Below are 27,967 nucleotides of genomic sequence, written 5' to 3' on the forward strand. Positions count from 1 at the left end.
GGGGCGGGGAGAGGGAAGCGAATCCGGCCGTGGGGTCGACGGGTGACATCTTGGGCCACACCCCGAAGCGAAGTGGCCTGGAAGCCTTCCGAATTCCCCGCCTCGCCCCTCCGGCATGTCGGACTACAACTCCCAGGCGCCTTCGCGGCGCGGTAGCCCCGCCCCCTTCCCGACCCATAAGCCCAGGTAGCCGCGCTGCATTATGGGATAGGGATAGCAAAATGGACAACTCTCGGGATGCTCCAGGTACCGCTTCGGCCTCCGCCACCGGGCTCCCGTCGCCCCCTTCTCTGGGGCCCCTCTCGGGCCACGCCCCCTCAGGCGCGTCACTCCCCGCCCTCCGGGCTCGAGCGCAGGAGCCGCCCCCGCAGACCCGGCCTCTCAGCCGTGGGGGGGAGGGGCTGGAGGTGCGGGGGGGGGGGGGGTGCTGGGTGCCTCCTAGCCCAGCCCTGGGAGTGACCCCCCCCCGGTAGATCAGCCCCCCCCCCCCCGCCACTCCAGGCGTCCCTGCGCGCCGTGTAGGCTCACGCACGCAGCGGGGGAAGGGCTTTCTCCAGGCGCGTGGTCAGTTCATCTCCGAAAAGGCAGGCGCTAGGTGGATGGAATAGTTCTTCTGGTCACCTGGTTGCATCTCCCAGTGGGGCATTAGGTTGCCATAACTATGGTCTCTCACCTCAAAAAAGATAGTTTGGCCTTGGAAAGGGTTCAGAAAAGGGCAACTAAAATGACTAGGGGTTTGGAACAGGACCCATATGAAGAGAGGCTAAAGCGACTGGGACTTTTCAGTTTAGAAAAGAGGAGACTCGGGGGATAGGATAGAGGTCTATAAAATCCTGAGTGGTGTGGAGAGGGTGAATAAAGAAAAGTTATTTGTTCGTTCCCATAATAGAAGAACTAGAGGACACCAAATGAAGTTAATGGGGAGCAGGTTTAAAACTAATAAAAGAAAGTTCTTCTTCACACAGCGTGTAGTCAACCTGTGGAACTCCTTGCCAGAGGAGGCTGTGAAGGCTAGGACTATAACAGAGTTTAAAGAGAAGCTAGATAATTTCATGGAGGTTAGGTCCATAAAAAGCTATTAGCAAGGGGATTGAAATGGTGTCCCTGACCTCTATTTGTCAGATGCTGGAGAGAGATGGCAGGAGACAAATTGCTTGATCATTGTCTTTGGTCCACCCTCTCTGGGGCACCTGGTGCTGTCCACTGTGGGCAGACAGGCTACTGGGCTAGATGGACCTTTGGTCTGACCCAGTACGGCCGTTCTTATGTTCTACAGGATGTGAATTTTTTCACAGCCCTGGGCAGTGTTGTTAGGTGGAACTAAGTTTTACATGCAGAAGCACTCTGAGATAGTAATTAAAGGACTTACCAAATGCCCCCTGCTCAGATGATCTAAAAGTAAACAATAGAGTGGAACATGGCTTGTTTGCTTTCTCTCTCCTGGCCCTCCAGTTACAAGTAGAACCCTGCAAATCTGTGAACCCCTTTAGATCAGTAGGTATCCACATCTATGGATATCTGTGAGTTGTTTTTGCAGATATGGATTCAGATACAAATTGTGTATCTAAAACCCTGCGAGTTTGCAGATATCTGCTATGAATCCATGAGTATCTGCATCTGATCATTTTTTACAGATGCAGATACCAGTTTTGTATCCATACATGGCTCCCTTTATAAGTACTCTAATAATTTCCTAGATGTCACAAAGGGAAGAGAAGACTGTTAATTTTGATCCCACTTTGCTTCTCAAGGAAAAGCGAGCCGATGGTTTGGTGTTACACCATCTAAATCTGTGAAGATGAACATGAATATTCTTCATCAAGAGGAACTGATAGCACAAAAGAAGAAAGAAATTGAGGCCAAAATGGAGCAGCAAGCAAAACAGAATCACCTAGTCAGCCAACACCCCCCTCGCTTTTATGAGTATGTATGAATCATGGGGATTTATCACTTAATTTTGTTTCAGAAACCACTGCATACATGATTGTGATTTTTTTTAAAATTAGAATAATTAAACATCATCTTGTGCTAGGCAGTTTTCAGTATCTTCTCTCCTTTCTAAAGTATTGTCCATTGCTGAACAGGTAGCAACAACCATTAAACATGATTATTGCTAGCAGAGTTCTAGTGTTTTCCCTGGGGCTTTCTGCCTGATACTTGTGTAAACTTTGTTATGGTAACTACTATGGTGGTAGTCTCTAGCTTGGTTTGGTTAGTGTAGTTCTCTTAACTAGTGTTTTCCCATGCTGCTCAGGGAAATGATACAGAAACTGCTAGTAGCAACCTTGTTTTAGTAGATTGGGGAGTGAACTAGATGAGGTGTACAGATTATTTCATAATAAGCACATTCTGTGGCTGTGGAGCTTTAGAAAATTTAGAATAAATGCCTTGTCAACTTCCTGTTCCAATCTGTTAAGTAGGATGACTAATACCTAACATTAATTAGTACCTAATGTTTTGATACTGCTGTGAGATCAGGAAGTATTGTTTATTCCTAAAACAAGTAGCCTATTTCCACCTTGAGAGATTAGCAATTACTGCCACTTTATTTCGTTCTGAGCTACAAAGAAGGACATTAAGCATCTAATCTCTCTTCTTTTTTAGAGATGAAAGTGGTGAGAATGAAGCCTCTGTTTCCAACAAGTTTGCCAATGATGGCAGCTTTCTCCAGCAGTTTCTTAAGCTGCAGAAAGAAAAATCAAGTACTGGTAAGTTGACTCTTGAGCAACAGAAGGGCCTCCTTCTCCTTCATAACACAAGCAGCATGGTTGCTGCTATAAAGGAGTAGTTACATTAAAGAGTCAGATGTTAGTGCAAACTGTTTGCTAACATTTCAGTATTTAAAGAAATCAATAGAAGTGGTCCCTCTAAACTGAGATTAAAATGACTTGGTAAGGTTGAATGTGGTATGGAAGGTTGCATTGCTACCATTGTTTTACCTGCTATGTGGATAAACAAAGATCTTTTGTTTATGGATACAGATTTTTTTCCTTTCTTCTTTTCTAAGAAGCTTCTCCAAGTTCTGCCAACATTTCTGCAAACACCTCTTCCTCAAGCACTGGCAAGAAACCCATCCTCATCGGGAAACGTCACAGCTTGGCCACGAGCAGCATGTTGAACCAAGTGAAGAATTACTCCCATTCCAAACAGATGCCAGTTGCTAACCGCCTAAGTGTGTTTCAGTCGCCAGATGATGATGAGGAGGAGGATTATGAACAGTGGTTGGAAATCAAAAGTAAGTTGTGTCTTATTAAACTGAAGTTCACCTCTTATTTATTTTGCATGTAGATTCAGGCAGGTTATCAGTAAGGGCGTAGATGGGAAATGGAGCTTGTTTTTGTGCTTCCTCGGTCGTCTACTTAGTCTTTCTTATGGGAAAGAATTATTGCTTGATGATTTCTCATGTGCTTTGATTTGGTAGCTCTCAGCCCAGATTCCAGTGAGCAGATGTCTGCACTGAAAAATATAAACACTAGAATTGGCATTGATTGGCCCCCTTGTAGCCAGCTTCATGGCGGGGGCTGAGGATTGAATTGCTGGACCATAGAGAGTGAATGGCCCCCTCATCCTTCCTCCAGTTTGGGGCTGATACATAATGGTTAGCCAGTGAGGGGGAAGCTCCTCCTACCATTGCCTGTGCTGTGGATAGAGGACTCTCATCTACCAGGCTAGCAAACCAACAGTCTTCACCATTACAAAATACCCTGAGGAGTAGGGAGGGGCTTCATGTCATGTGATCAAACACATTGTGACATGATCTTCAAGATGCATTTAAAAGGCTGCTTGCTATATGAGATCAGCCTTTTTGCTATTTCAGCAGAAACTTTAGCAAAATCTCAGGAAGACCTGCACATAACCGGGTAGAAACCAAGACAGTATTAAACAGCCATACAACAACCGGAAAACAAATGTTGGTGACCGATTGACTAATGGGATTGGTACTAGGATATGGAGCCTTTTGGTTTTTGGTCTTTGGGTCATATCTAGTCTAGGTCAGTGCTAACATGTCTGTTACTGTCTGTAGCAGTTCATTGGCCTATCTGGAATTTGTTTGGTCTCTGTCTAGTTGCCAGTGAACATGTGTCCTCTCTTGGGCTTCCTTTGACACTTGAGATGAATTGGTCCCTTGTTGGCAGTCTCGGCAGAGAAGCCAAAGGGTAACTTCACTCCCTTCTGGTAGTGGTCCCTCCTGGGTAAGAGTAAGGCATGCTGGCAGGTGCAGCGTGAGGAAGCATACGCTCCCACTGCCCAGACTGTGTCTGGTATGTGGATAAAGAGTGACTCTCAGGAGCTGAAATCCACGATCCTTCGTGTACAATACATTCTTTTTAAAAACAGCCACATTGTCCCCATCCCTTTGTGTGTTAGACTTGTTAGTTGCTAATTACATCACAAATTGCAATTGAACCCTAAATTTAGGGGAAACCAGATCTTATATTTTTCTCTCAGAAAAGGTTCTAGTCAGATCATTCCTTCCCACCGGGAGGGTAAAGTCTGAGAGTAACTCATATTTGTAACTTGTACAGCTGTGGAAGACTGGCTCCCCATTTCATCCTTTTTCTCCTCATCCCCATCCCACTCTTGTCTACCGCTGTGGTTCTTAGAAGTAATGTGCCTCTTGGGTGTGTGAGTTGAACCCCAGTACTGACAGCCTGCTTAAAGTTTTACCCCCAGAGGATGCAGAGACCCGGAAAGTGGTGGAAAAGCTGGCTAGGTTCGTAGCCGAAGGGGGACCAGAATTAGAAAAGCTCGCTATGGAAGACTACAAGGATAATCCAGCATTTTCGTAAGTTTAGGGGTCCCTTCATTTGCTAATGCAGCATATAGTATCTGTGTGAAGAACTCAGGACCTGCATGCATAGAGTGGGGGCTTAGTCATCTTCTGGGAGGCTGGATCTTTATCACTTCCTTGAGATGTTCTCACAAAGAACCATAAAAATATTCTGCCTCTGGAAATCCTATCCCCACAGATTTCAAAGCATTTCACAAACGCCAGTCAGTTGTGTCTTTGCTATTTCCTTTGAGGTAGCTGAGTGTTATTGGCCTTGTTTCATAGCTGGGGAAACCGAGGTATTGAGAGGAGATGGCATTCTGGAGGACACATAGCAAATCTGTACCAGTTAGGAGAACCTGACCCGATTCAGTGCTTTTCTGGTCTAATGGATAAGAGTACCGGGCTGGGAATCAGGAGGTGACAGGTTCTCTCCTCTCTTTCATTGAAAAATGGGGCCAATATCACTTACCTTCTTAGAATGCTGTGCCATTTATGGGTATAAAGTGTTACATGCCAGGGGTACTCAACCTCCTCTTTCCAAGGACCCCCTCCCCGCAGCATGCTATAGGAACTCCACAGCACACGTGTGCCCCAGTAACTGGTTTTCTGCATACAAAAGCCCGGGCCGGCATTAGGCATAGTAAGTTGGTCAATTGCCTGGGTGCGCCGCGCCCCCCCCCCCCCCCCCCCGCCTCCCATCACCACACACACAAAGTAACATTGCTCAGGCTTTGACTTCATCCCTGGCTGGCAGGGCTCAGAGCCCTGGACTTCGGCACCATGCTGTGGGGCTTAGCCTTTCTAGCCTGGGCCCAGTGAGTCTAACACTGGCTCTTCTTGGTGGATTTTCCTGAAAGCTGCTTGCAGCCCCTGCTGGAGTCCAGGACCCCTTGTTTTGAACCATGGCAGGGCTTTTTTTGTAAACAAGAAAGGTGCTGGTACTAGGGTTGCCGAGCCTCCTCCCCTTCCCCCCCCCCCCCCCAATAAAAAAGGGTTGTAGAAAACTTGTTGAGGGGGGAAAAAAAAGGTTGGGGCCAAAATGGGTTGCAGGCCCTTTAATTGCCACGTGTCCCGAGCGTAAGTGCTCCCTGGGCCAGCTGGGAGCTTTGCTGGAGAAAAGCAAGTACTCCGGAGAAAAGGTGATGGTATGCCATACCAGTGCATACCCTTACAAAAAAAAACACTGAACCATGCTATAGGTGATACCATAAATTATACAATTTTTAAATTGTATTTTTCAGACTAGTTTATTTTATGACTGTTGTCTAGTTTTTTGCGCTGAATAGAAACATTAACAGGTCAAAGCATGCTTTATTTGCTTTTTTCTCTTTCCGACCACTCCAGATTTTTACATGATAAGAACAGCAGGGAATTCCTCTACTACAGAAAGAAAATAGCAGAGGTGAAAAAAGAGAATCAGACTTCACAGACAACCTCTTGTCAGAAAGGTAAATGAGGGGCTCTGGAGCGCAACCTGTCAGTGATGCAATGAAGATCGTAAAGTCTTGGTCAGTTCTCTCTCTAACTACTTGTTAGACACTTTAAGAGACGATCCAAGTGGAATATGCAGCAACTTTAGTCTTGCTGTTGGCCTCTTGCTGGCTATAAATAAAGCTGTCACAAAGGGAGTCATATGGCATTTCTGATGCCACTAGACTCATTTCCTGAGTCCATAAGCAAGCCTGTTCTTATGAGATCTCCATGCATGAAAGTCCCACTGAAATGAGCACACGGTCCAACACGCTGAGAGCTTGCAGGATTGCTTCCTGTGGAGGAAGAGTCTCCTACTGTTTCCCAAACATCTTCAAGAAAGTGAGCTAGAGGATGATTCTGCATTGTTTCGTCCTGAAAATGACATTCCAACTCTGAAAAACAATAGATTTAGAACTTGTCTTGCTTCTCAGGTACTCTTGTTTGCTTTGTAATTCCACTCTACGTGGGTCAAAATGGAAACCAGGTCTGAGTTTCTTTGATATTTGTTCCCCTGTTTCTGCTGCTTATTCCCCATCGAAAACCATTATGTTCTGCTTGCAGCATAATTCCATAGCCAACAGATGGGCTCTTACAAACTGGGAATTGTGGCTTTAAGCGGAAAAGCAGCCGGAGCAGATGATCTGCCAAAGAATTAATGTCCTGAGCAGTGAAATGCAAAATGTTAAATCTTTTGTGAGGGAGGAGAGGTGTGGTGAGCCAAGTATAACTTCAGGATCAAGAACATCTTGCTTTTAATCCAGCCTCAGGCACAGAATTCCTGCGTGGCCATGACAAAGCACTTAACCTCTTGTCTCCATTTCTTCAGCTGTAAAAAAAGGGATTAATTCTGTTACCAGTGCAGAGTGTTGAAGATACATGAGTTAACACTTACACAGTAGCAATGATTTGTATAGAGTTTTTTAGGACCATGGCACTTTGAAAACATCAATTAATGAATCCTTGCAGCACCCTAATAGCTAAGTTGTATTGTCCGCACTTTGCGGATGGGATATTGATGCAAGGACATGTTACAATGTGCCCATGCCCCAACAGCAAGTCAGGTCGCCTGGACACTTACTCCTGTGCTGTAACCATTAAACCATGTGGCCATTGTGCTCTGAAGATGGAACGTACCACGTGAGGCAGTTGTATGTAAATAAAATGTTTGATTGTTTATAAAGGGGACTTGCTTTGACCATATTCTCGGTCAGAGCTTTCTCTGTACCACTGGACTACAGTAGCTCCCTCCTCCAGGTAAGAGTGGGAGCAAGGCTGCGTGGAGCACTGCTTTCCCCTGTGCCCCGACTGGCCCGCAGAAGCATGAGGAGAGTAACACAAACCATTCTCTCTCCATTGCTGACCTGCCACCCTCTTCTCTGAGGGCTGCAATCCTGGCAGAGCTCCCCGTGACTTCAGAGTGGGGCCCTTAACTCGAGAGAACCACAGTGCAGCTGGCTTTCTGCTATGGGCAAATCCCCAGTACAGGAGGATGAAGCTAGCTGCCTCCTAGGTGTGGGAGACAAATATGGGTGTTTGGAAGGGGAAAGCTGCCTTGTATATTACCATATTTCTACCTACTCCGTGGCATGCAGAAAATCGGAGCGTGAAAGTCCCGGCCATTCCCCTGAATACAGAGCCTCCATGCTAGCTGATACTTCTCCGCTTACCCAGTGATATGAACTCTTGACCTTTTTGACTGTGTTTCTGTATGTTGTTCTTAAAAATAAACCCTCCTCTTGCCCTTATTCCACTCTTGGGGTTCGTAAAACAGATAGGCTTTTGACTGTTGGGTGTGTGAGTTGGGCCCAGTATTGACAGCCTGCTTAAAGTTTCACCCCCAGAGGATGAAGAGACCAAGAACTTTGCGGAGAAGCTGGCCAGGTTCATAGCAGACGGGGGTCCAGAGGTGGAAGCTATCGCCTTGCAGAACAATCGGGAGAACCATGCTTTCAGGTACAGGAAGAAGCCTGCAGCTGGCTTTGCGTGGGGTTTGGTTTGGTTTGTTTGGCAGGGCTGACTGGGGACAAACCTCTGAGAAAATTTAGAACGCAAACAGAGGAATGATTATATTGTAAAGGAGGGTAGACAGCCCGGGAGTTCTACTTCCCAATCCCTGCTGCAGCCACTTACCGTCACCTTTCTGCATGTTAATGGGGTTTAATTGTCTTGAAATATGATCTTTGCTTTTTGCTGTTTCCACTTTGCCAGACAGTGCTTCGCCTTGTGCATTCACTTCTACAGCAGCGTCCTTGCTTCTGTTTCGTGTGTCCCTCTGTGCATGGACACACTTCCTCAGTATGTTACCCTCTGCTCGTTCGCCTCATTCCTTAGTCCGACGGCTCCTTCAGTGCCTGCTGCAAACGAATCCATATTTATTATTTTATCTTTTTTTATATTAAATAATATAGAAGTGGAGCCAGGTGTTGGCCTCACCTGATTACTTTGTGTATGTTGTATCCCTTTTCACTCCCGTTAGTCTGTGTTTTGTTGTCATTGGCCTTGATCCTCCAGGGAACTCCGCGTTGGTTCAGAATACGCTCTGCATGGAGAACCGTGCTGCAGGATTGTAAATGTTAGGTGTCGGCAGTATCTTCTTTCTGCATTGGTTCAGCACATTATAGGAGCACCTAAAACATACTAGAAATAATTTAAAATAATGGACACTGCTTTGTTCTGGGTAGATTGCCCCTTTTCCAGTGCTTGGAGTGCAACGCAGCTGTCTGAAGCTCTTCAGAGAGGGCTGGTCAGGATTTACTGCCAAGGCATCCTCCCAGGTGTCTGGCTCTGATGATAACCAGAAGGCTGCTTGCATGTGTGCTCGGCGATGTGTGCCATGGAGACTTGTGCATTTATTCTCCACGGCAGACCCTAAGAGAGCCCCCAAGGACCACAAACCAGATAAGGATCGAAGGTGCCAGGCCAGGTTTATTGTAGAGCGAAGTACAGTCATAGTTGTCAGTAGACTGTACTGAACCACTACCCTTATGTACTTGCCACAATGGAATGACTCGATCAGTGGGAGGTCCCGCTGCCCGCTAGGTCATTCAAAGACTGTCTTCCCATGACACCACCTTATATACAAGTACAGCAAGTCACACCTCACTCTCACGTATCAGGTAACCTCTGATGTTGTCGGGTTACCACTCTCTGACACTACTTAGGTACCACCCATCACCCTGTACTTCGTGGTTTGATTAGATCATCTCTATCCATCATGTGTCCTTTTAGACCCTTTCCTGAACTTGAGTCTGCATCTTGAGGAGTGGGTACCAAGGTCTTTTTTAATGAGCTAGTAATATTATGTGCTTTCCACTTATGACCAGTACCAGTGACAGTTCTACACCTGGGCCTATTACCAATTAGTGTTTTGCACTCTCAGCCCTGTTAGTGCCAAGTTCTGTGAGCTGGGGCCTGCCTCTTGCTCAGAGCTTATCTTTGCTTTGTTAGCCATGTTTTGTCCATTGTTGGCTAGGCCTCAAACTAGACCTGTGCTACATGGGCTTATGTTTTAGGCCCTCATCTTGCTACACTGTCATTCTACTTATTTCCTGCTACAGGAGTTTCCTATAGCAGACCAATCCTAGAACCCAAATCCCAACCCAAGGCTGTCACTTCCGAGCAGAAAATGCTCTAAACAGACAGGCAGGCATTGGGTTACTTCTGACTTCCCTAACTGTGCGTTTGCTTCCTCCCTTCCATGGCGATGCGCCAGTATCGACGCTAATCCTTTACACCTTTCCTTTCAGCTCCCTTTCACCATGATCGCCGTCTGGTGCTGATATTCACTGCTGCTTTGTAGGGCACCTTAACTCAATTCCCGGAAGGGCCCCTCTTTCGAAAATTTTTCATCAGTGTATCTGATAGGCCCCATTCCTTAAAGTTCCCCCCGCTACCCCTTAAAACTGCCTAGCTTTTCTTGTAACTCAAGCAGCTGATTGTTTCTGCCACTGCAAAGGGTTACGGTGTGTTCCCTGGGAGTGAAGCTAGACTCCCCAGTTTAATTAGCCTGTTCCCACTTGAAATCTTGGCATTCTACTCGCTGCCAGGCCGCCCTCTGGGAACCCATCCCAGGTGTTGAATAGCATATCAGACAATCATACTAGGGCTGCTTTGTCATTTAACTCCCTTAAAGCCCTGCTGAGAATCCCATCTGGGCCTGCTGAGTGGAATTTAACGTCTTCTCTTCCATCGAGTTATTTCATGTATTGGTCATGAGGGGTCCAATCCTGCACTCCACTCTCTACCTGAAACAATGCCCACTTAAGCTTTGTCCAAGTTAGGGAGTGCAAGATTGCACCTCAGTGAATTTTAATAAAGCAGAGATACAAGTGTGTATGTGCTTGTGTAGAATCACACAGTTATAGCGTGGAAAGGACCTATAATTGAACTGCCAAAACACAATCGTCTCCTGATGAGAGGGAGGATCAGTAGCAAACTGATCCTCTGAAGAGTGAGGGATGGGGAGGTTTTGAAGGGAGTCAGGGTTTTATGTTAAAACTGTGTAAATTGAAAAAAGGTTGGGGGAAGCAGTGGATGGATTTGTGACAAATCTGAGTGTCTAATCTGTGTGGTTGTTAGATTGCAGACTCTTCATAGTCCTCTGGCAGAGATTGAAATAGGATTTTCCCTCACCTCAAAAGGGGAAAGACATTATTTTTGCATGAGGTTACAACCTGTGGCAATGAACTCTGTGTGTGGGGTGGAGATCATAAGATGGTTCTTATGATGTTGTCTGGTGATCTGAGTACTTGAGTGGGAGTGTGCTCTAACTGGTAGTCTGTTTCCCTTTAGTAAGGTGAAGAAGTGTGTCTTCTGAACTGGAACAGGCCTTATGGAGTAGTGATGTGGGCTGGGGAGGACTTTTTGTTTCCACAGATGACGTGAACTTATAAGAGCTTCAGCTATCTAACCAGAGCAACCACCTTGGTACTTCTCTGTATTTCTGTGGTACTGTAACCATTAGCCATGGTGCATTTACAAACAGGAGGAAAAGTCCCTGTCCCAAGGAGCTCACGATCTAACTTGCATCGCAGGTGATGAGGCAGCAGAGGGGAGAGAAGTGTCCAGGGATGAAGTGGAGGATGTGGGTTTAGAGGAGGGGGGAGGTATTTCGAAGCACATGTGGGAAGGAGAGTTCCTGGCCAGTCAATGTTTAGACCTGTTGCTGAAATGAAGTTGCGCATACACATTTTTTTTTTTTAACTCTAGGTTTTTATATGAGCCAAACAGCAAAGGCTACAAATATTACCGGCAGAAGCTGGAGGAGTTCCGTAAGGCCAAGACCAGCTCCATAGGGATGCCTTTTGTGCCGGAAACTAATCTGAAACACAAGAGCGTTGCTGAGGCCACACCATCGTCATCCACTCCAGCTGCCTCTAAACAGCCGGCTGCAGCTGCTCCTAAAAAGAAGAGGAAGAGCAGATGGGGGCCGGAAGAGGAAAAGGTTGACTTGCCTCCACCAGAGCTTGCCCAACAGGAGCTGAACTCTTCTCCCTCCCCTTTGTCAGGTCTGTATTTGGGGTTGATAGGATTCCCCTCCACCCCCAACTTGGGGTCTGTCCTAACTCAGTTGGCTTGGTAAACAGGATACCCTACAATTCTATCTCTTGCTGTAATCTCCCCAGTCAGCAACCTTCTATCTCTTAGTTCCGTTTAGCAGCTGACTCTCCCATGTGCAAATTCAGATAAGCCTCCTTATCTCACTGACACTGGGGATTGGAATCTTATCATTTTCCAGCTATCTTTAAAACTCTGCTGAGCTGTAGCTCATTATAGCCCCAGCCTCCCTGCTATTTAGGGCTATTTCCCATCAGGAATAGAGACGGTCAGAAAACAAATGTTAGAGAATAAGCAGAGTTCATGCTTTATGGCAGTAACTGTAGACAGTTCTTCTATTCTCTCTCTGAACGTGATGGGTCAGAAGAGTAACTATCTGAAGAAGTGGGTTTTGCCCACAAAAGCTCGTGATACCATCTACATGTTTTGTTAGTCTTCAAGGTGCTACTGAAGTATTTTTGTTTTTTAAACGTAAGTGTGTTGTTCATAGTGCTAAGGCAGCTGATTTCATTCTTCCAGACTACTGACCCCCCTCAAGAGTCTTGTGCACCCCCATGTTTCATCTCACTGAAACTTACAAAATCATGCCTACAAATACAGAAGTGCCACACCATATTACTGAAAAATTCTTGACTTTCTTATTTTATCATATAATTATGAAATAAATCAATTGGCACATAAATACTGTACTTGAGTTTTAGTGTACAGTATTCAGAGCAGTGTAAACACATCATTGTCTTAGATTGAACTAACTTCAATAATGCTTTTTATGTAGCCTGTTGTAAAACAAGGCAAATATCTAGATGACTTGATGTACTATTGGAAGACCTCTGGATGCCCCCAGGAATGCATATACCCCTCATTGAGAATCGCTATGCTAAAGGATACAAGCAAAACCGACTGTTTCCTATTTTTGCCTCGTCATTAATAACATTGGATGCATTGTGATGTCAGCTGATGGCTTCAGGAATAGAGGTGGTCAGGTGTTCTTCATCAAAATGTTTTGATGAAAAATATTGTTTCCATTGAAATCTAAATTGGGGGGAAATGTTGATTTCAACAAAAAATTCCTGGGAATGGGGGATATTTTGAACCAAAATATGTTTCATTTTGGAAAACTTCATTCAGAACTTTATTTTATGGAGTGTTTTATTTTTACATTATTTTAAGACCTGAGTAGTAGTTAAATATTTTATTTTTAAAATCACAAAGGGCAGCTGCTGCTTAGCACTTGTTGAAAGATCTTTTCTAAATCAGTGTCTCCTGCTTGTGATGTAATGAGAGTTTTTAGCACTGATACAGTTTAGAATTAAAACAAATCTTGAAATGTTGAAACTTCCTACAAAATGGGAACTTTGAGATTCAACCAGCTGTGTCTGGAGAAGAAGGGAGAGACCAGGAGAAATGTATCACTGGTGTGATCTTATAGTCTCTTACCAAAAAAAAAATAAAATAAAAAGAGAGACACAGACAGAAATCTCACTCCACATCTCCACTCATTTTATATTTCTGGAGTTCTTTCCGAAGAACTGGGAAGAAGGGATAGCTCAGTGGCTTAAACATTGGACTGCTAAATCCAGGATTGTGAGCTCAATCCTTGAAGGGAGCATTTAGGGGTCTGGGGCAAATCTGTAAATCTGTCAGGGATGGTACTTGGTCCTGCTGTGAGGGCAGGGGACTGGACTTGATGACCTCTCAAGGTCCCTTCCAGTTCTATGAGATGGCATATCTCCATATTATTATTATTAGTCATGTAATGGCTCTTACAGTTGCAGCAGGGCTGGTGTATAAAAGCCAAGCTACATGGGTTGTCAGTGTTCCCTGTAAACTCTGCTTTAGGCTGGCTACCCTGGAGAGTTTCAGATGCTGTCAGTTGATTAGAAGAACACTCACAGCTGGTAGCATATGTTTCTACTGGTGGTGCACATCGGCACATCATTGGTGTCACAACAAAATTTATTTCACACAAATGAAAAAATTAGAGGGAACATTGGTTTTCATGCCTTAGTTTATTTTAATACTTTTTTAAAAAGTTAATAAGCCAAAGCCAGGCTAGATGCTATCATCATAAAGTGAATTCCTGCCTTACATATTATGCTGCACTTGGATTCTGATGGAGTCTTACAGCTACACATTCCTTTGTGTCTTCCTGCTAAAATCTCCACTTGCTTTTTCCTTTGACCTCCATGTTAGCTCCCTCTTTATTGGACAGGTGGCATGCTAACTGTTCATGCTCACTTTCCGCAGGGTGCTGTCAAGTTTAAAAAAAGGACAGCAAGCAACCAGCTAGTCAACGGAAATGGATTGTTAAGGTTCTGCTAAACGCTTTCCCTGAGCATTATTGGTTCAGATGGAATAATCCTCTTCTAGAATTCCCATCTTTAACATGACAGATGACTAGAATAGCAAATTATAGTCATGGCCCTGCTGGAGTTAGAGCCACAAAATGTGCTTTGGATTGTTCTTTTCCATGCCTCTTCCAGCCCCATCTTGTTAGTAAATGTTGCCAATTTGGAGCATTGGACAGTTAGGCTAGGACTGCTTATTATTTTTCATTCATTTTCTGTCAGTTTTAAATCAGTATCACGTAGAGAGGTGAGTGTAGTTGGGTCCTTTGGGCTGGAAACAATGCTCTTTTTACATATATGGATGTTCAGACATTTAGTGGCATGTTTACTGTAGTGAGTGGTGTCTTAAAATGCCAATTAATAGCATCCCCATTCTAAAGTTTTGGAACTATAGGAGAATTTGAGTGTTGCCTGGGCATTCCTGATCACTTTGGATTGGGGTGGGGCACTGCTGTGGCTCTGTTTAGTTGTAATTAGTATTCTCTTCAGAATATTGAGCCAAAAGTCAAGTAGCTAATGGCTCTTTGGCTGGAGCGTGATTGCACTTGTTGTGAAAGGAAGGAGGCCTCATCAGAAATGGGGATGGGGTAAACTTTCCACTAGTCTTCTGCTAGATGTTGCAAATACAAATCGCACCATTAACCCTGCTGCAGCCAAAGCTAATGTTTTTTGCAAGACATGCTTTTCCTAGGAAGAATGCTGCTCTTTGTCCCAGGTTGAGGAGCAGTTCCTCATTGTTTGCATGGCACTAGCGTGCTCAGGATGATTCAAGTGCCATGATCTGGTTTTATGTAAGTGTGCTGACTTTTTTGCACAAGGTGCAGAATGATACAAGTTGCCCAAGCAACTGGCTTGGCTTTGTTCTGCAGCAGTTTTCCCACCTGCCGCAAAGACTCTCTTCCTTCGGTCAACTTTGAAAGGAAGTTGGGAAGTTGGCACTAGGAAAAGGGGGGTAATTAGACTGGGTGCGCAGAGCTAAACACCCACAATAGTCTCTCGGTGCGTCTACACTGTACCGTTATTTCGAGATAATGCGAGTATCTACACAGCCATTTTGAAATAACGGACTGCTTATTCCAAAATCTGCAAACCTCATTCTCTGAGGAATAACGCCTCTTCTGAAATAGCTATTTTGAAATAAGGGGTGTGTAGATGCTCCACTGCTGCTATTTCAAAATAGCCCCTCAGCAGGGACTCTCTTAAGTTATTTCTTCCCAGTGTCTCCTGGGGCTCTAAATCGAGATAACACGTCTACATTAGGGAAACCTGCCTTGGACTAATTTTGAGGCTTCCCTGCAGTGTAGACGTGCTATTTCGAAATAAGCTATTTCGGAGTAACTATTCTGGAATATCGTATTTGAACTGCAGACTTTCCCGTGAAGACTATACAGATTTCTTCAGCAAGTCTTTCTTTGGCCACATAGTTCCTTGAGAGCAGGGCTGACCCTGTGTTTGGCGCTGCCACAGATGTGTCCCAGTCTCTCATGTGACATTTTGAGCCTGATTCTCCTCTCACCAGTCTTCCGGCAGTGACTATTCCTCATTCTCACTGAGTGTACAGAAGAGAAGACTCAGGTGTTCTATTTACAGGACCTCTGCCCAGTGTTCCTTGTAAGCTGCGCTTTTGTGCGGCCACTGAGGAGCGAGTCAAATGCCCCCCAGCTGATTAGCAGATGGCCCACAGCTAGATTTCTGTTGGTGGTGTATATATATTGGTGCACATAAAATTATTCTGCACATGGATGGGAACATTGCCTCTGTCCAATAATTTTATATGTCTGGTTTTTTGTTTTGTATTATTTCACTGGGAACTGAGGGCATACTGTGCACTTCTCAGGGCCTGGCATCAGCAAGTGTATCTCTGACTCTCTCAGAAAATCTCTTGCTATCTCTCTGCTGAGCTCCATAGACATAGGTTGTAGACTGATTATGTGTGTATCCCAGTACTCTCAGCCATATGAGCATGTGCGGGACTGCTTTCTGCTTTTGTTTGGAGGCAGCAGCTAAGAAAGCCACTTTCCAGATCCTGACATGCTTGGCAGAAAGCGTATGGGGAAAGGAGCCAAGCGCTTTGCTCAGTTGCCCTGAGTGAGGGAGTTGGAGAGAAATGACCCTTGGGACCTAATTACCATCTGCACAGACATTTGGTGTCATGAACAATGATCCTATTATTATCAGGCTTCATAATTAATTGCTAGTGAATAATTAATGAAGCATCATTTAGCCATACCCTGGGCTCACATTAAAACTGAGGTTCTTGCAGCCACTAGGATATAATCCTCCCCTCTGCATTGCAAAAACATAATGTACTTTCAAGTGCAGGCTTTGTGTGAGGGGCTTTTTTTTTAATCCGTTAAATATTTTAATGGCAACTTTTAGATGTTTCAGATGGGAGCTGCCAGCCCCGTTAGTTAGAAATGGACTAGTCTTGCAAGCTGCTGTTCATTGTAAATCTCAACTTCACCGCATCAGGAATGTTTGGGTTTTTTATTGCTGCAGAAATATTTTCTTAAAGCGAGGAGACGATGCAATTGTAAAATGCTCCTGTGAGTGCATAGCACTGCATAGCCATTCAGAATCCACTTCGCCCTGCCCTGCTGAGCTTAAAACCTAATTGTAGGGCCTTTCCAATACGACGTCAGGGAAAAGCGTTCCAAAACAGGAGCTAGTGTAGCCGAACCCGGATACACCAATGGAAATATCAAGTTGAAATTTTAAATGTCTCCTCTTTGAAGGCAGGAGGTCTGATGTCTTTGGTAGCCCCCTCCCTTCTGTAGCTGAGAGAGTAAATACGTGATAGTGAGTGGTAAATTTCCAAAAGAAGTGTGATCATTTATCATTCTGAATGATAGGTGGCTATTCACATATAAGGGTGCATCTACACTGCTCAATTATTTCGAAAAAATGGACGGCTTATTCTGACTCCTGTGAATCTCGGTCTACGAGGAATAACGTCTATTCCAAAATAGCTATATCGAAATAAGGCGTGTGTAGATGCTCCACTGCTGCTATTTCGAAATATCCCCTCACCAGGGACACTCTTAAGTTATTCCTCCCCAGTGTCTCCTGGGTCTCTAAATCAAGGTAGCATGTCTACATTAGGGAAGCCTGCCTTAGGTTAATTTTGAGGCTTCCCTGCAGTGTAGACGGGCTATTTCAAAACAAGCTATTCCGAAATAGCTTATTTCAAAATAAGCATGCAGTGTAGACATACACATAGTAAACACAGTACAGTTACTGCAGAGATGAGATGAGTAATACACTGATAGGCCAAAATCTCTTGGGCACTTAGTGCTGTATAATTAAATACCAAAGGAGGCAGTTGCCCTGGGGTCCAGTGGTATAAAGGGGCCCCGGGGCTCTCAGCCACTAGTACTGCAGCAGTGGCTGGAGCCCTGAGCCCTTTAAATTGACGCTGGGTCGCCATGTGGCATGCTGCAGGTGATGCTAAGTGCTGGGGGGGATGGGGACGGGTGAAGAATGCACTCTGAGAAGCACTCCAGGCAGTGCTCAAGTCTGGCTGTGCCCCTTCTGCCCAACACCCCGCCCCTTCCAGGTGTGCAGAGATGGCCTCCCTTTCCCCCAACACCTTCCCTAGGGGCCCATCAAAACTGTCAGCCCTTGAATACCAGTTTCTTGGTGGTATTGAGATTTGTAAAGGAACTCAGTGAGAAGAAATCAGCCTAAATTAAGGGAGGGTAATTGTAGACTGCCTGGAGGATAGACTTCCTACCAGTGTGGCCTCCAAGACTGGAATGGTTTCCTGAGGGAAGCTGGGGAATATCTGAGACGAGAGAAGAACAAAGCCCTAGAGAAAAGCAATGTAGGGACCAGGTCTGAGTTGGCCAGGATGTGGAGTATGGCTCTAATGAGTCTTTCTTCTGGGAGTCTGTAAGTTCTACTGGGAGTTTTTCTGCAGCTTAGCACCTTAGTGTTGGAGTTGTGAAACAGGCTGTTGAGATATGGTTCTGTTGTCCTGAACAGCTGGCTCAGTTTTTTGAAAACCTTTAACCTCTGCTTATTTCAGTTCAGGACCTCAAGGGTCTTGGTTATGAGAAAGGGAAACCGGTTGGACTTGTGGGTGTGACTGAGCTCTCTGATGCCCAGAAGAAACAGCTGAAGGAGCAGCAGGAGGTAATGCGATGAAATGATTTGTAAGCTAATTTGTGCTCCAATACATTGCATTGCAACGTGGTTGGGCTAAGGGAAGACACATGGGTGGAGGTAGACAACGGAGATTTCCCCAGGGGTTGAACAGACAAACCCTCTTAGATTCATATTGGATTCTTAAGTATCAGATCTTGCTTTGGTCAGCAGAAATGTATACAGAACATAGAGGGACTTGAGCAAAATCCAGCCAAGCCATCTCCCCACTAAACAAAAAAATGTTCTGCCTGTGAGCTCATCTTTCCTCTCACATGCTGTCCATATGGGACTTGATTCTTCTTCCCTCTAAAGCCCACTGACCGTACTAGGGCTGTAAAACCTCAGTTAAAAAGGTAACGGGGTAACTAACCACTAAGCTCTTCAGTATAAAGCTTAAATAAGCTTCATTCTGCAGAACCCGCAGTGAAACCTCCAAGTAGCAGGGCTGCTATCCCTGCTCCCAGGGAGGCGGCTTCACTGTGGGCTCTACAGCCAGCTTCCCCGAGCAGGGCAGCTGCCCCTGTTGGCTCCACTCTCCCGCAGAGCTGGCTGCTGGGCAGAGTTTAAGCGAAAAGCATCAGCTTGTTGGTTAACCACTTAAACTCTAACATCCCTAGTCTGTGCAGCTTGTGGTGTCACTTCTCTTCCCTGCTGAAATTTGTGTTTCTGTAAATCAGAGGATCATAACTGGCCACTGTGGGGATCCTGAGGGCTGCATTTAAACTATAAACCACATCAAAAGGATCACCTGGCAGCTGTCTGTATTGTTAATATGTGGGTGCAGCTCTCAAAGGTGCCAGCAGGTGATTCTCCTGTTTGACCAATGAAACAGTAGGCTGTTTGATTCAGCATTGCCTGCTGGAATTTGTGGTCTTCTTGGCTGGCATTTCTGTCTCCTAGATAAGGCAACCACATGCTATATTTTGGGCCCTACGAAATGCATAGCCATGAAAAACAGACCCTGAGATCTGATATTTGTGGGTTTTCACCCTGTCCCACACTGATTTCACAGAAGAGACTATAGAGTTTCTCAGATTGGGAGTCCTGATCTAAACAGAAGTGGGAGGGGATCACAGGGTTACCTTTCTTCTGCCCTGCTTTCAGAGCTGTGCCTGTTAGCCAAGTGCCCAGCTCTGAAGGCAGCATGCTGCCAGGAGCAGTGCGGAAGTAATGCTAGTAGTACCAAAACCTCCCACCTCCTTACAGTACCGTATTTTAGCGAATATAACCCACGGGTTATATTTGTTTTTACAAACCCCGCACCCCCCTGCGGGGTATACTCGGGTGTGGGGTATATATATATATATATTTTTTTTTTATTCACCTGGTGGTGAGCACTCCCCCTCTGCACAGCCGCCAGCCTCCGGGCGGGGGAGCGCTCATCTCCCGGTTCCAGCGCAGGTACGCTCCTCCTTCCCCATCCTGCGGCTGCGCAGGAACTTAGGAATGAGCGCTCCCCCACCCGGAGGCTGGCGGCTGCGCAGCTGCAGGAAGGGGTGAGGGAGCACTCTCATTCCCCCGCCTGGAGGTTGTGTGGCCGCACGGGACCCAGGGGGTGAGTGCTCCCCCTCCCGGAGGGTGGCTAATTCTCCCCCTCTCCCCCGACCTGTAGAAGCCCCCCGTCCCACAAACAGTTTGAAAAAAAGTCTTGTATACCCTGCGGCTTGTACTCGTGTGCGGGGTATACAAGAGTTTTTTTACTCAAACTGCAAAAACCGCGGGGTATATTCGGGTGCGGGGTATATTTGCTAAAATACGGTAATCTTGCAATCCTCTCCCCCCCCCCCCCCCCCCCCAAAAAAAACCCACCTCCTTTTGGGTCAGGACCCCTACAATTACAGCCTTGTGAATTTCATATTTCAGTAGCTGAAATCGTGACATTTACTATTTTTTAAATCCCATGATCAGGAAATTAACCAAAACGGGCCATGAATTTGGTAGGCCCCTAGCTATGTTGTAGAATTAAGGGACCTCCTTGGGTACACTCTGCTGCCTACAGAGTAGCTGCCTCCCTTAGCAGGCTACTGTTTTGCTTCCCTAGATGCAGCAGATGTACGACATGATCATGAAACACAAGCGAGCAATGCAGGAAATGCAGGTGATGTGGGAAAAGGCAGTTCAGCAGCACCAGCACGACTACGACAGTGATGAGGAGGTAGACAATGAACTGGGGACATGGGAACATCAGCTTCGGCGCATGGAAATGGACAAGACACGAGGTGTGTGGGAAAGTCTCAGCACTGGATTTTGTCTTATTCTGCTGCTGTGCTGAGACCGCCATAGAATGGAGTCTGAGGTCTTGTGGAAAGAGCTAGGAGTTGGAGTCAAGAGGTTCCCAGGTCTGCCACTGACTCTCAGGGTGCCCTTGGGCAAGTCATGTAACTTTTTGGTGCTTCAGTGGCCCCATCCATAGAATGGAAATAACACTCACATTACATGGGGTTATGAGGCTTAACGCTTTGTAAAGCACTTTGAGATCCTGAGGTAAAAGATGCTATAAAAGCCACTCTTTAAATTAATTACTGTGTGTTGTTTTTTTTCCCCCCTCCCCTCCATGTCTTGAGCAGAATGGGCCGAGCAGCTGACTCAGATGGGCAGAGGGAAGCATTTCATCGGAGACTTCCTGCCACCTGATGAGCTGGAGAAATTCATGGAGACATTCAAGGCACTAAAGGTGAAATGAGTGACGGTTTCCTGGAACTCACCAGCAAAAATCTGACCTACCTGGTAGTGCTGAGGGAAGAACTCAGTCATTTACCAGAATAGGCTGCCTGCAGCTCTGAGAGATGAACTAGCACAGCCTTGCAAGAGAGGTCTGAGGTGTTTTTTTGTGTTTGTTTTTTGGGGGGGGGGGGTTGCGTTTTTTAGTATGTTAGGCCCATAAGACTCCTACACTTTGTCTGCACTTGTGCTGAACCTCTCGGTATTAGCCTTAGGACAGAGCCGGTGCCCTGACTGAGCACAGCTGTGCCATGCTGGTGTTCTTCCACCGCCGGAGCTGAAGGGGAGGGGGGGGCCCTCCATTCCCCAGGGATCTTGTCACTGTCAAGGGTGGGGAGCTGATCTGTTGTGATTCACTGGAAGCCTGCGTGACTGAGCAGCCTGTCAGCGGGGCACACGGTGATGTTACACTGCAACAGACAAAGCTTTCAGACTTTGCCAACAGGTCTGCAGTTCCCATTTCAGAGCGGGATAAGCAATTGTTAATACCAGGTAGGGCAAACTGGAATTTTTATCCAGGCAAATGTAATAAAGCCGAAGTGTGAAATCTCTGACAAGCCTGTGCAGAGCCCTTGGCTCCTGCCAGCTCTTAGTGGTACAGCTTGCAGCTGGCATCCTTTGTAGTGTTCCTTTGTAGCCAGCACAAGAGATAGGGCCTGTAGTTCCCTGGATATCTCCTAAGAGCCATCTTTGGAGCCAGTCCAGTAAGCAGCTTTAAATCCAAAAGCCTAATATTTCTCCATTTAATCTCCCAGTTGCAGTCCCTGCACCTTGCAGATTACATTTTGGACTCTGGGTGGCTCTGCTGTGCTATCCTGCTAACCCATTTCCTCCCCTGTGGTGGACTAGCAATGCAATCCCAAGAAGTTTTGTTGAAGTTATTAACTGTTCCTGACTGCTTGCTAGGCCCCTGCTAATCTTCACTAGGGATGTTAAATGTTGGTTAATTGAATAATCAATTAACCTCATGAATTCTTATCGGTTACTCAATTATTCTATAGTCCCCAGGGCCAGGGCCGGCAGCCAGTGCACTCCGGCCCCACTCCTGAGGATCCCCCTGCCACTCCTGTAATAGAGGCAGCAGCTTGGGGTGCCAGGTGGGAGCTGATCCGTGAGGGGAGCCAGTTTAAAAATCAGCTCCCTTCGCGGACCGGCTGCCTATCGCCCCGCGCTGCTGCCTCTAATAAAGAGGCAGCAATGCAAGGTGACAGCAGTCCCCGTTGGGGCTGGAGTGGGGGGGAGAGGAGGGTCTGAGCTCCCGGTCTTGGCACAAACTGAGCTGAGCTGCTGGCCAGCCTGCTAAAAATTTACTGGGGGGAGGGGAGAGGAAATGCCCTATAGCATTAACCGATAAGCTTTTGCTTTTGCTTATTGCTTAATCAACTACACTATAACATCCCTAATCTCCATGACCTGGTGCTTTCCCTTCTTCCCTCCTCCAGTGGAGTAATGCAGTGTAACTCATGTTGCCTTTTGTCACCCTGCAGGAAGGTCGCGAACCAGATTATTCTGAGTACAAGGAATTCAAACTGACTGTGGAGAATATAGGCTACCAAATGCTGATGAAGATGGGTTGGAAGGAGGGTGATGGGCTTGGCTCCGACGGACAGGGCATTAAAAATCCTGTCAGCAAGTAAGCAAAGTGATGTGCTTTTCCTTCTATTGGTTGTCCTTTTCTGTCGGGTAGGTGTTGATGCTCCCATCCTAGTTTGCTGAACGTAGCTGGAACGAATGTGGCTGGAGTTCATTATTTTGCGGGTGCATAGGGGACCTTTTGTAATAAAAATAACCTGAAGAGTTTTTTGGTTCCAGTTCTAGGTTTATGACTCTACACAGGATAGATGATCTGAGCATTGGCCTGGAGCGTCTAAATTCTAACCTTGACTCTCACGCTGCCATCCTTTTGAGATGGAGGCTCTGTTCCTCAGTTTCCCCATCTTTAAAATGGGGGGTAGTGCTTACTTGCCTCACAGGAGCTCTGTGAAGATTGATCAATGTTTGTAAAGTGCTATATGTGATCAAATACCCAGCACATGCCTTATGCAGCTGGAGGACTGAGGCAGACTTATGGGTTTCTGGTGTGCTGTGCACGGAAAGCGGTTGCCAGTAGATGGTACTGCTCCAACTGCTTTTGAAAGCCATGTCCGTACAAGCAGAAAGCTGTGCGTGTGCATGCCGTCCTTATGGACAGCAGTCTGTTTCCTCACTCAAGTGTTTTCAGGATAATAAAGAGTAATTGCATCCAAAATGGATCAGAATGACCAGCTGTTTGTGGTGTATGTTGGCCTATAGGGAACCTAAATATTGTTGATGAAAGCAATTAGGACTGTTTCCCATCCAGTGGGTCCTTTATAAACTACAGTTGTGCATATGTAGTGGAAAACACAGATGAAGTGTCTCTACAAAGCACTTCAGCTCCTTTCTCTCAGGAACATCTCTCTGAAGTGGTGACCCACTTAAACCGAGAGCTATGGGGAGAGATTATTGTATACAGAATAATGAAGCTTCTACTGCGCCTTTCCCAAATACGCTGCAGGGAACAATCCTGCACTGTGCAGTTCTGGACAAGATTTGATGTACTAGGCTCTGCCATCTCTGATGCTTGTGACCTGGAAAGGCGGGGGAGCTGTCTGATACACAGGGAACACTACAAGTTGAACCTCTCTGGTCCAGCAACCCCAGTACCTCACTGGCGCCGACCCAGAGAATTTGCCAAACCATGGGAGATCAGTATTGTCTAGCAGCATTCCCAATGCTTCCATTGTTTACTGGGCTCTTAGAAGACTTTTAGGGTTAAATTAGATCTACATAACAACACAGAGCACTAAGAGCCAGGACTGGTGGCTGTAAACAGACTTTATAGGACTGTGGGAAACTTGACTACACCAATAAGTGGACACCCGGCTAACTAAAATCATGCCAGACTATGGATGTTGCTGGACTAGAGAGGTTCAACCTGTACTGGTTTTTATCTTCCAGTAACTCCGTTTTGGGGGTATGAGGTAGGCACCTTCTTAAATAAGACTCCCTTTCTCAATAACCTAGCTCCAGATCATTGTATTTGGTCACATTGACTGCCAGAGACTAGTCAGCAGGTTAAGGGATTCTTCACTAGGGAGGACCCCAAAACATTGAGAGTTATCCCTGGAACAGCTCTAGTTAAACAAAGGGTTGATTATGCATGTATTTACTCTGCTGCTCCTCTCACTACTGCTTTGTGCGATATTTCCACCCAGTGGTGGGGTTTGCCATGTTGTAACAGCACTGTACTGCTCTTAGGTCCAAATCAGCTACGCTCGTCTCCATGGCTACATCTAGACTACATCCCTTTTTCGTAAAAGGGATGTAAATTAGACACATCGCAATTGCTAATGAGGCGGGGATTTAAATCTCCCCCTGCTTCATTAGCATAAAAATGGCTGCCTCTTTTTTTTGGCATGGAGCTTTGTCGGAAAAAAGCGCCAGTCTAGACGCTGATCTTGCGGAAATTAAAGCCTTTTCTGAAAGATCCCTTATCCCTCTATGAAATAAGCAAAAGTAGCCCCTAGGTCTTGGTCTCTCTGCCCTTGTTTGAGGGAGCAGATCCTATGAGGTTCTTTGGATTAGCAGGAAGGTGATTATCTGTTAACATCTACCTAACAGGGAGGGGGTTGGTTTGTTTGTTTTTAAACAGGGGTACCACTGCAGTGGATGGCGCTGGATTTGGGATCGATCGTCCCGCAGAGCTGTCAAAGGAGGATGACGAGTATGAGGCATTCCGTAAAAGAATGATGTTGGCCTACAGGTTCCGACCCAACCCTTTGGTGAGATGACTCCTGACGCTTCAGTTGTGTCTCTTCCCGTATCTTGTAAGGAGGAAGAGTCTATTAGTGCTCAAAAATACTTGACCCTTATGGCACATCTTGCCTTGTGTAGAAATAAAGGGACATGGTATGGCCCTGTGTCTTCAAAGTGCTTCTCGAACACTGGGTAATGTTCACTCAGCACGGACTCCTGGACTTCGTTCTCCTTTGTCCTGCCTATTGTGCCACCATTTACACAGAATAAAGTGGTGTGAAACCATTACCAAATGGCACAGTATTGATGTAAATGACCACACAAGGGGCGGAGCCATGGAGAACCATGTCCCAAGAGTATATCCCCAGCTCTGCAACCTTGAACAAATCACCTGCCTGGATTTGTTTCCCTACCTGTGAAAGATGCTGAGTCTAACCTACCCCTTTGCCTCAGGAGAGGGTGCGTCGAACGTGAGACTCGGTGTTCATAAAGCACTTACATTTGTACCTTTTTATCTGAGGATATTCCTAAATATCCCCACGAGTTCTGTTCCATTTTAATAGAGCAAATAAGGGAACAGTGACAGGGAAATGACGCTATCAGATCACCCTGGGAGATTTCCTTTCTGATTCTGTTCTTGTGTCGAATCAAATCATGAATAACACAACCCCCCTGATAGAAAGCTCTCCTTGCCTTTATTTTTCAACACAAAAGTTCCTGCATTTAGCTGGAAGCTGAATGTGTCCAGGATAAACGCTGCATACAAAAGAAGCCGATGGGTTGTCCTTGAATCCCAGCATGTTTTATGTTGATAGTCATTCTTCTCCCGGCAAAAAAAGCGTAGCAGTTTGCACCAGACTCTGCATGACGCCCACCTGGCCAATGCACATAGTATTGCATTCCATTTGCAATTTTCCAGAGGAAACTTCTGATGTTGACTCTTGAAACCTATTTCAGTGGAGTCCTCCGATTAGTAGTAAGCTCACATGCTCTGTTCAAGTTGCAATCTTAATTAATCTTCTGTTGTTGTCCCCTTTTCTGCAGAACAATCCGAGACGACCTTACTACTGATAGTGTTTTCAGGACAAAGTATTTTCAAAACCATTGTAATTTTACTGTGAAATGTTACAGAACTGCGTCATCTTTTTTTTTCCCGCAAATTTTGTAAAATCGATTAGTCACGATGACATCCTTCGCCCAGAACAAAGGCCTTGAAGCCCACTCACTGCACATTTGAGTGCCATGACAACTGCTTCGTAACAAAGGCCTGGGATGGTATTCAAAAAGGAGACCAGAGCAGGTGAGAATGGGGGTTTGTATATGGTGCCCTCCTGCACAGAAGAGTAGCACCAAAGATATTAGTGGGAATAGTTCAGGGACTCCATTTGTTTATTGCGCAGTGCCATGTTACTTGCCAAGAAATACATTGCTTGTATTTTTTGCATCCACTCTTCAGATATGCTGCCATGGCTGTAGCTTTGTTAAAAATGTATGAGACAGGCCCCTTACCCCCAAAAGGTGAGTATCAGGTAGTTGATTAGCCTGTTCCCCTGACGATCTGACTTCAAACCTGTATTAAGTCACAAGTGGGAGGAGTCTGGCCTCCAGGTAAAAGTGCAAAACTGGTGCCTCTTTGTTTTCTCTCTGTTTGGTGCAAGACACAGTCTGGAGCAATGCACGAGGCGGCATTGTGTGGGATTGAGGCCAGCTGGGAAAACCTGCCCAATGCTAGTTCCATCAGTCCCTCACTTTCCTGAACACTAAATTCACATACAACCTTCAGCAAAACAAGAGGCCCCTGGATCCTTTCTGTGGATGTGGGTGGTAGAGAGCCAGGCCTCCAAACCCCAGTTACTAAAGGACAATGAATTTATATTGGTCTGTGACATACGGCTGCAAAGCAATTCTCCTCTGGCTGTAAACAAACCTGGCTGCCCCCCAGCTTTTTATCACAGACTGATCAGAACCAGTGGCCTTGCCACAGGGTTTTGTGGATGAAAATAAAGCTGCATGGTATCCTGTCAGAGCATCTCAAACTGTACGATCCTCCCCCCTTGTTTGTTGTTTGCCCCTTCTCCCCTGCCAGGATACCAACATCTTGCCGTTTTAATGTGTGAGATTCACTTTTTTTGTTAACCCTTCTCAATGATGTAGAGTTAATGGCTTGGCTTTCAATAAAAAAAACAAAACAAATTGGTCAATTTGATAGGAGTTCATCATGGGAGAATTACAGTGTATGAGCCAGTCAGGCTTGTAACTAGGAAATGGGCGATGCATCCTGGGAAGCAATACATGCCAAGAAAGCAGGTGCGCTCATTGCAGCTTGCACACTGGGCTGTTGCAGCTGATGGGGCTAATCAGCATTTGGGTAATAACAAGGAAACATTAGGTAATAAAGGTAGAAAATGTTGGCGGGCCCGGGTAAGGCTGAGCTTCTCCCCAGCCTATTCAGGCAGCTGTGACTTTCAGGCTTTACTGAGGAGTTTAGTTGATGATGAGACTTACCATTTGGGGATGTGCTGCTCTGTTCTTGCATCTCCTCCCTCCCTTGCTGGGTCTTTGGCCATGAATGAAAACAAGCACGGCTTCTGAACAACGCTTCTGTGTTTGTGGAAGCCCGAAAGCAGGGTACAGAGCAGGCCCCTCAAAATTAATTTACAGCATTGATTTTCAGTGACTCTGTGTGAGCTGCAGGCCCAATCTCAGAGCCATGGGGATGGCTGCTGTAGACAAGGGCACAGTATCAGACTGTTCACGCCAAGTACAGGTGCAATAATACATCGCAATCCGTCTTAGCCCAGCCATTATGGGTGTTGATTATAAAGGCAGTGCAGCCTGGTGCTTCTGTGTCCTGTTTTAAACAGCTGGTGAAATAGCTAAGCTAATGAAATGCTGCAGGGACTGCCAAGTGTTTTCACTCTCCCATGGTTTGCAAATCTCTTTTGGAAAGGGAGTAGACTCGGCTTTCCCTCCCCGCTCTTCTGTTGGCAAGTGTTCTGTATTCCTCTGTTTCAACACACACCAATATGCCAGTGGCCTTGTTTCTGAGAAGCGCCCTGTACATTGGCACAAGCTTTGTTCCTCTGGGCATTTTTCACTGCATTTGTTTATTTTCATAATTAATAGCACCAAATGCACCATAAACACCCCCCTCTATCTCAGCAGCAGTAAA

General features: G+C 45.9%; 1 protein-coding gene across 3 annotated transcripts; it reads left to right on the plus strand.

The window, feature by feature from the left end:
• The first annotated feature begins 41 nt into the window (after positions 1 to 41).
• On the plus strand, positions 42 to 26,984 carry SUGP1 (SURP and G-patch domain containing 1). Of its 3 annotated transcripts, none has more exons than XM_075902822.1 (14): positions 42 to 246; positions 1,752 to 1,923; positions 2,605 to 2,708; positions 3,008 to 3,235; positions 4,663 to 4,786; positions 6,119 to 6,222; positions 8,089 to 8,200; positions 11,456 to 11,754; positions 18,179 to 18,285; positions 20,339 to 20,516; positions 20,865 to 20,971; positions 22,506 to 22,651; positions 24,692 to 24,821; positions 25,840 to 26,984. In XM_075902822.1, exons 1-14 carry the CDS (start codon positions 222 to 224, stop codon positions 25,864 to 25,866), a joined length of 1,863 nt encoding a protein of 620 aa, XP_075758937.1. In that variant the 5' UTR covers positions 42 to 221; the 3' UTR covers positions 25,867 to 26,984. The 3 variants fall into 3 exon arrangements, with proteins under 3 accessions (XP_075758937.1, XP_075758936.1, XP_075758935.1); XM_075902821.1 differs by having other exon boundaries at positions 3,011 to 3,235; positions 8,077 to 8,200; XM_075902820.1 differs by having other exon boundaries at positions 45 to 246; positions 8,077 to 8,200.
• The last annotated feature ends 983 nt before the right edge of the window (positions 26,985 to 27,967 follow it).

The sequence above is a fragment of the Pelodiscus sinensis genome, chromosome 19 (genome assembly GCF_049634645.1).
Source record: "Pelodiscus sinensis isolate JC-2024 chromosome 19, ASM4963464v1, whole genome shotgun sequence".
Lineage (NCBI taxonomy): Eukaryota > Metazoa > Chordata > Testudines > Trionychidae > Pelodiscus > Pelodiscus sinensis.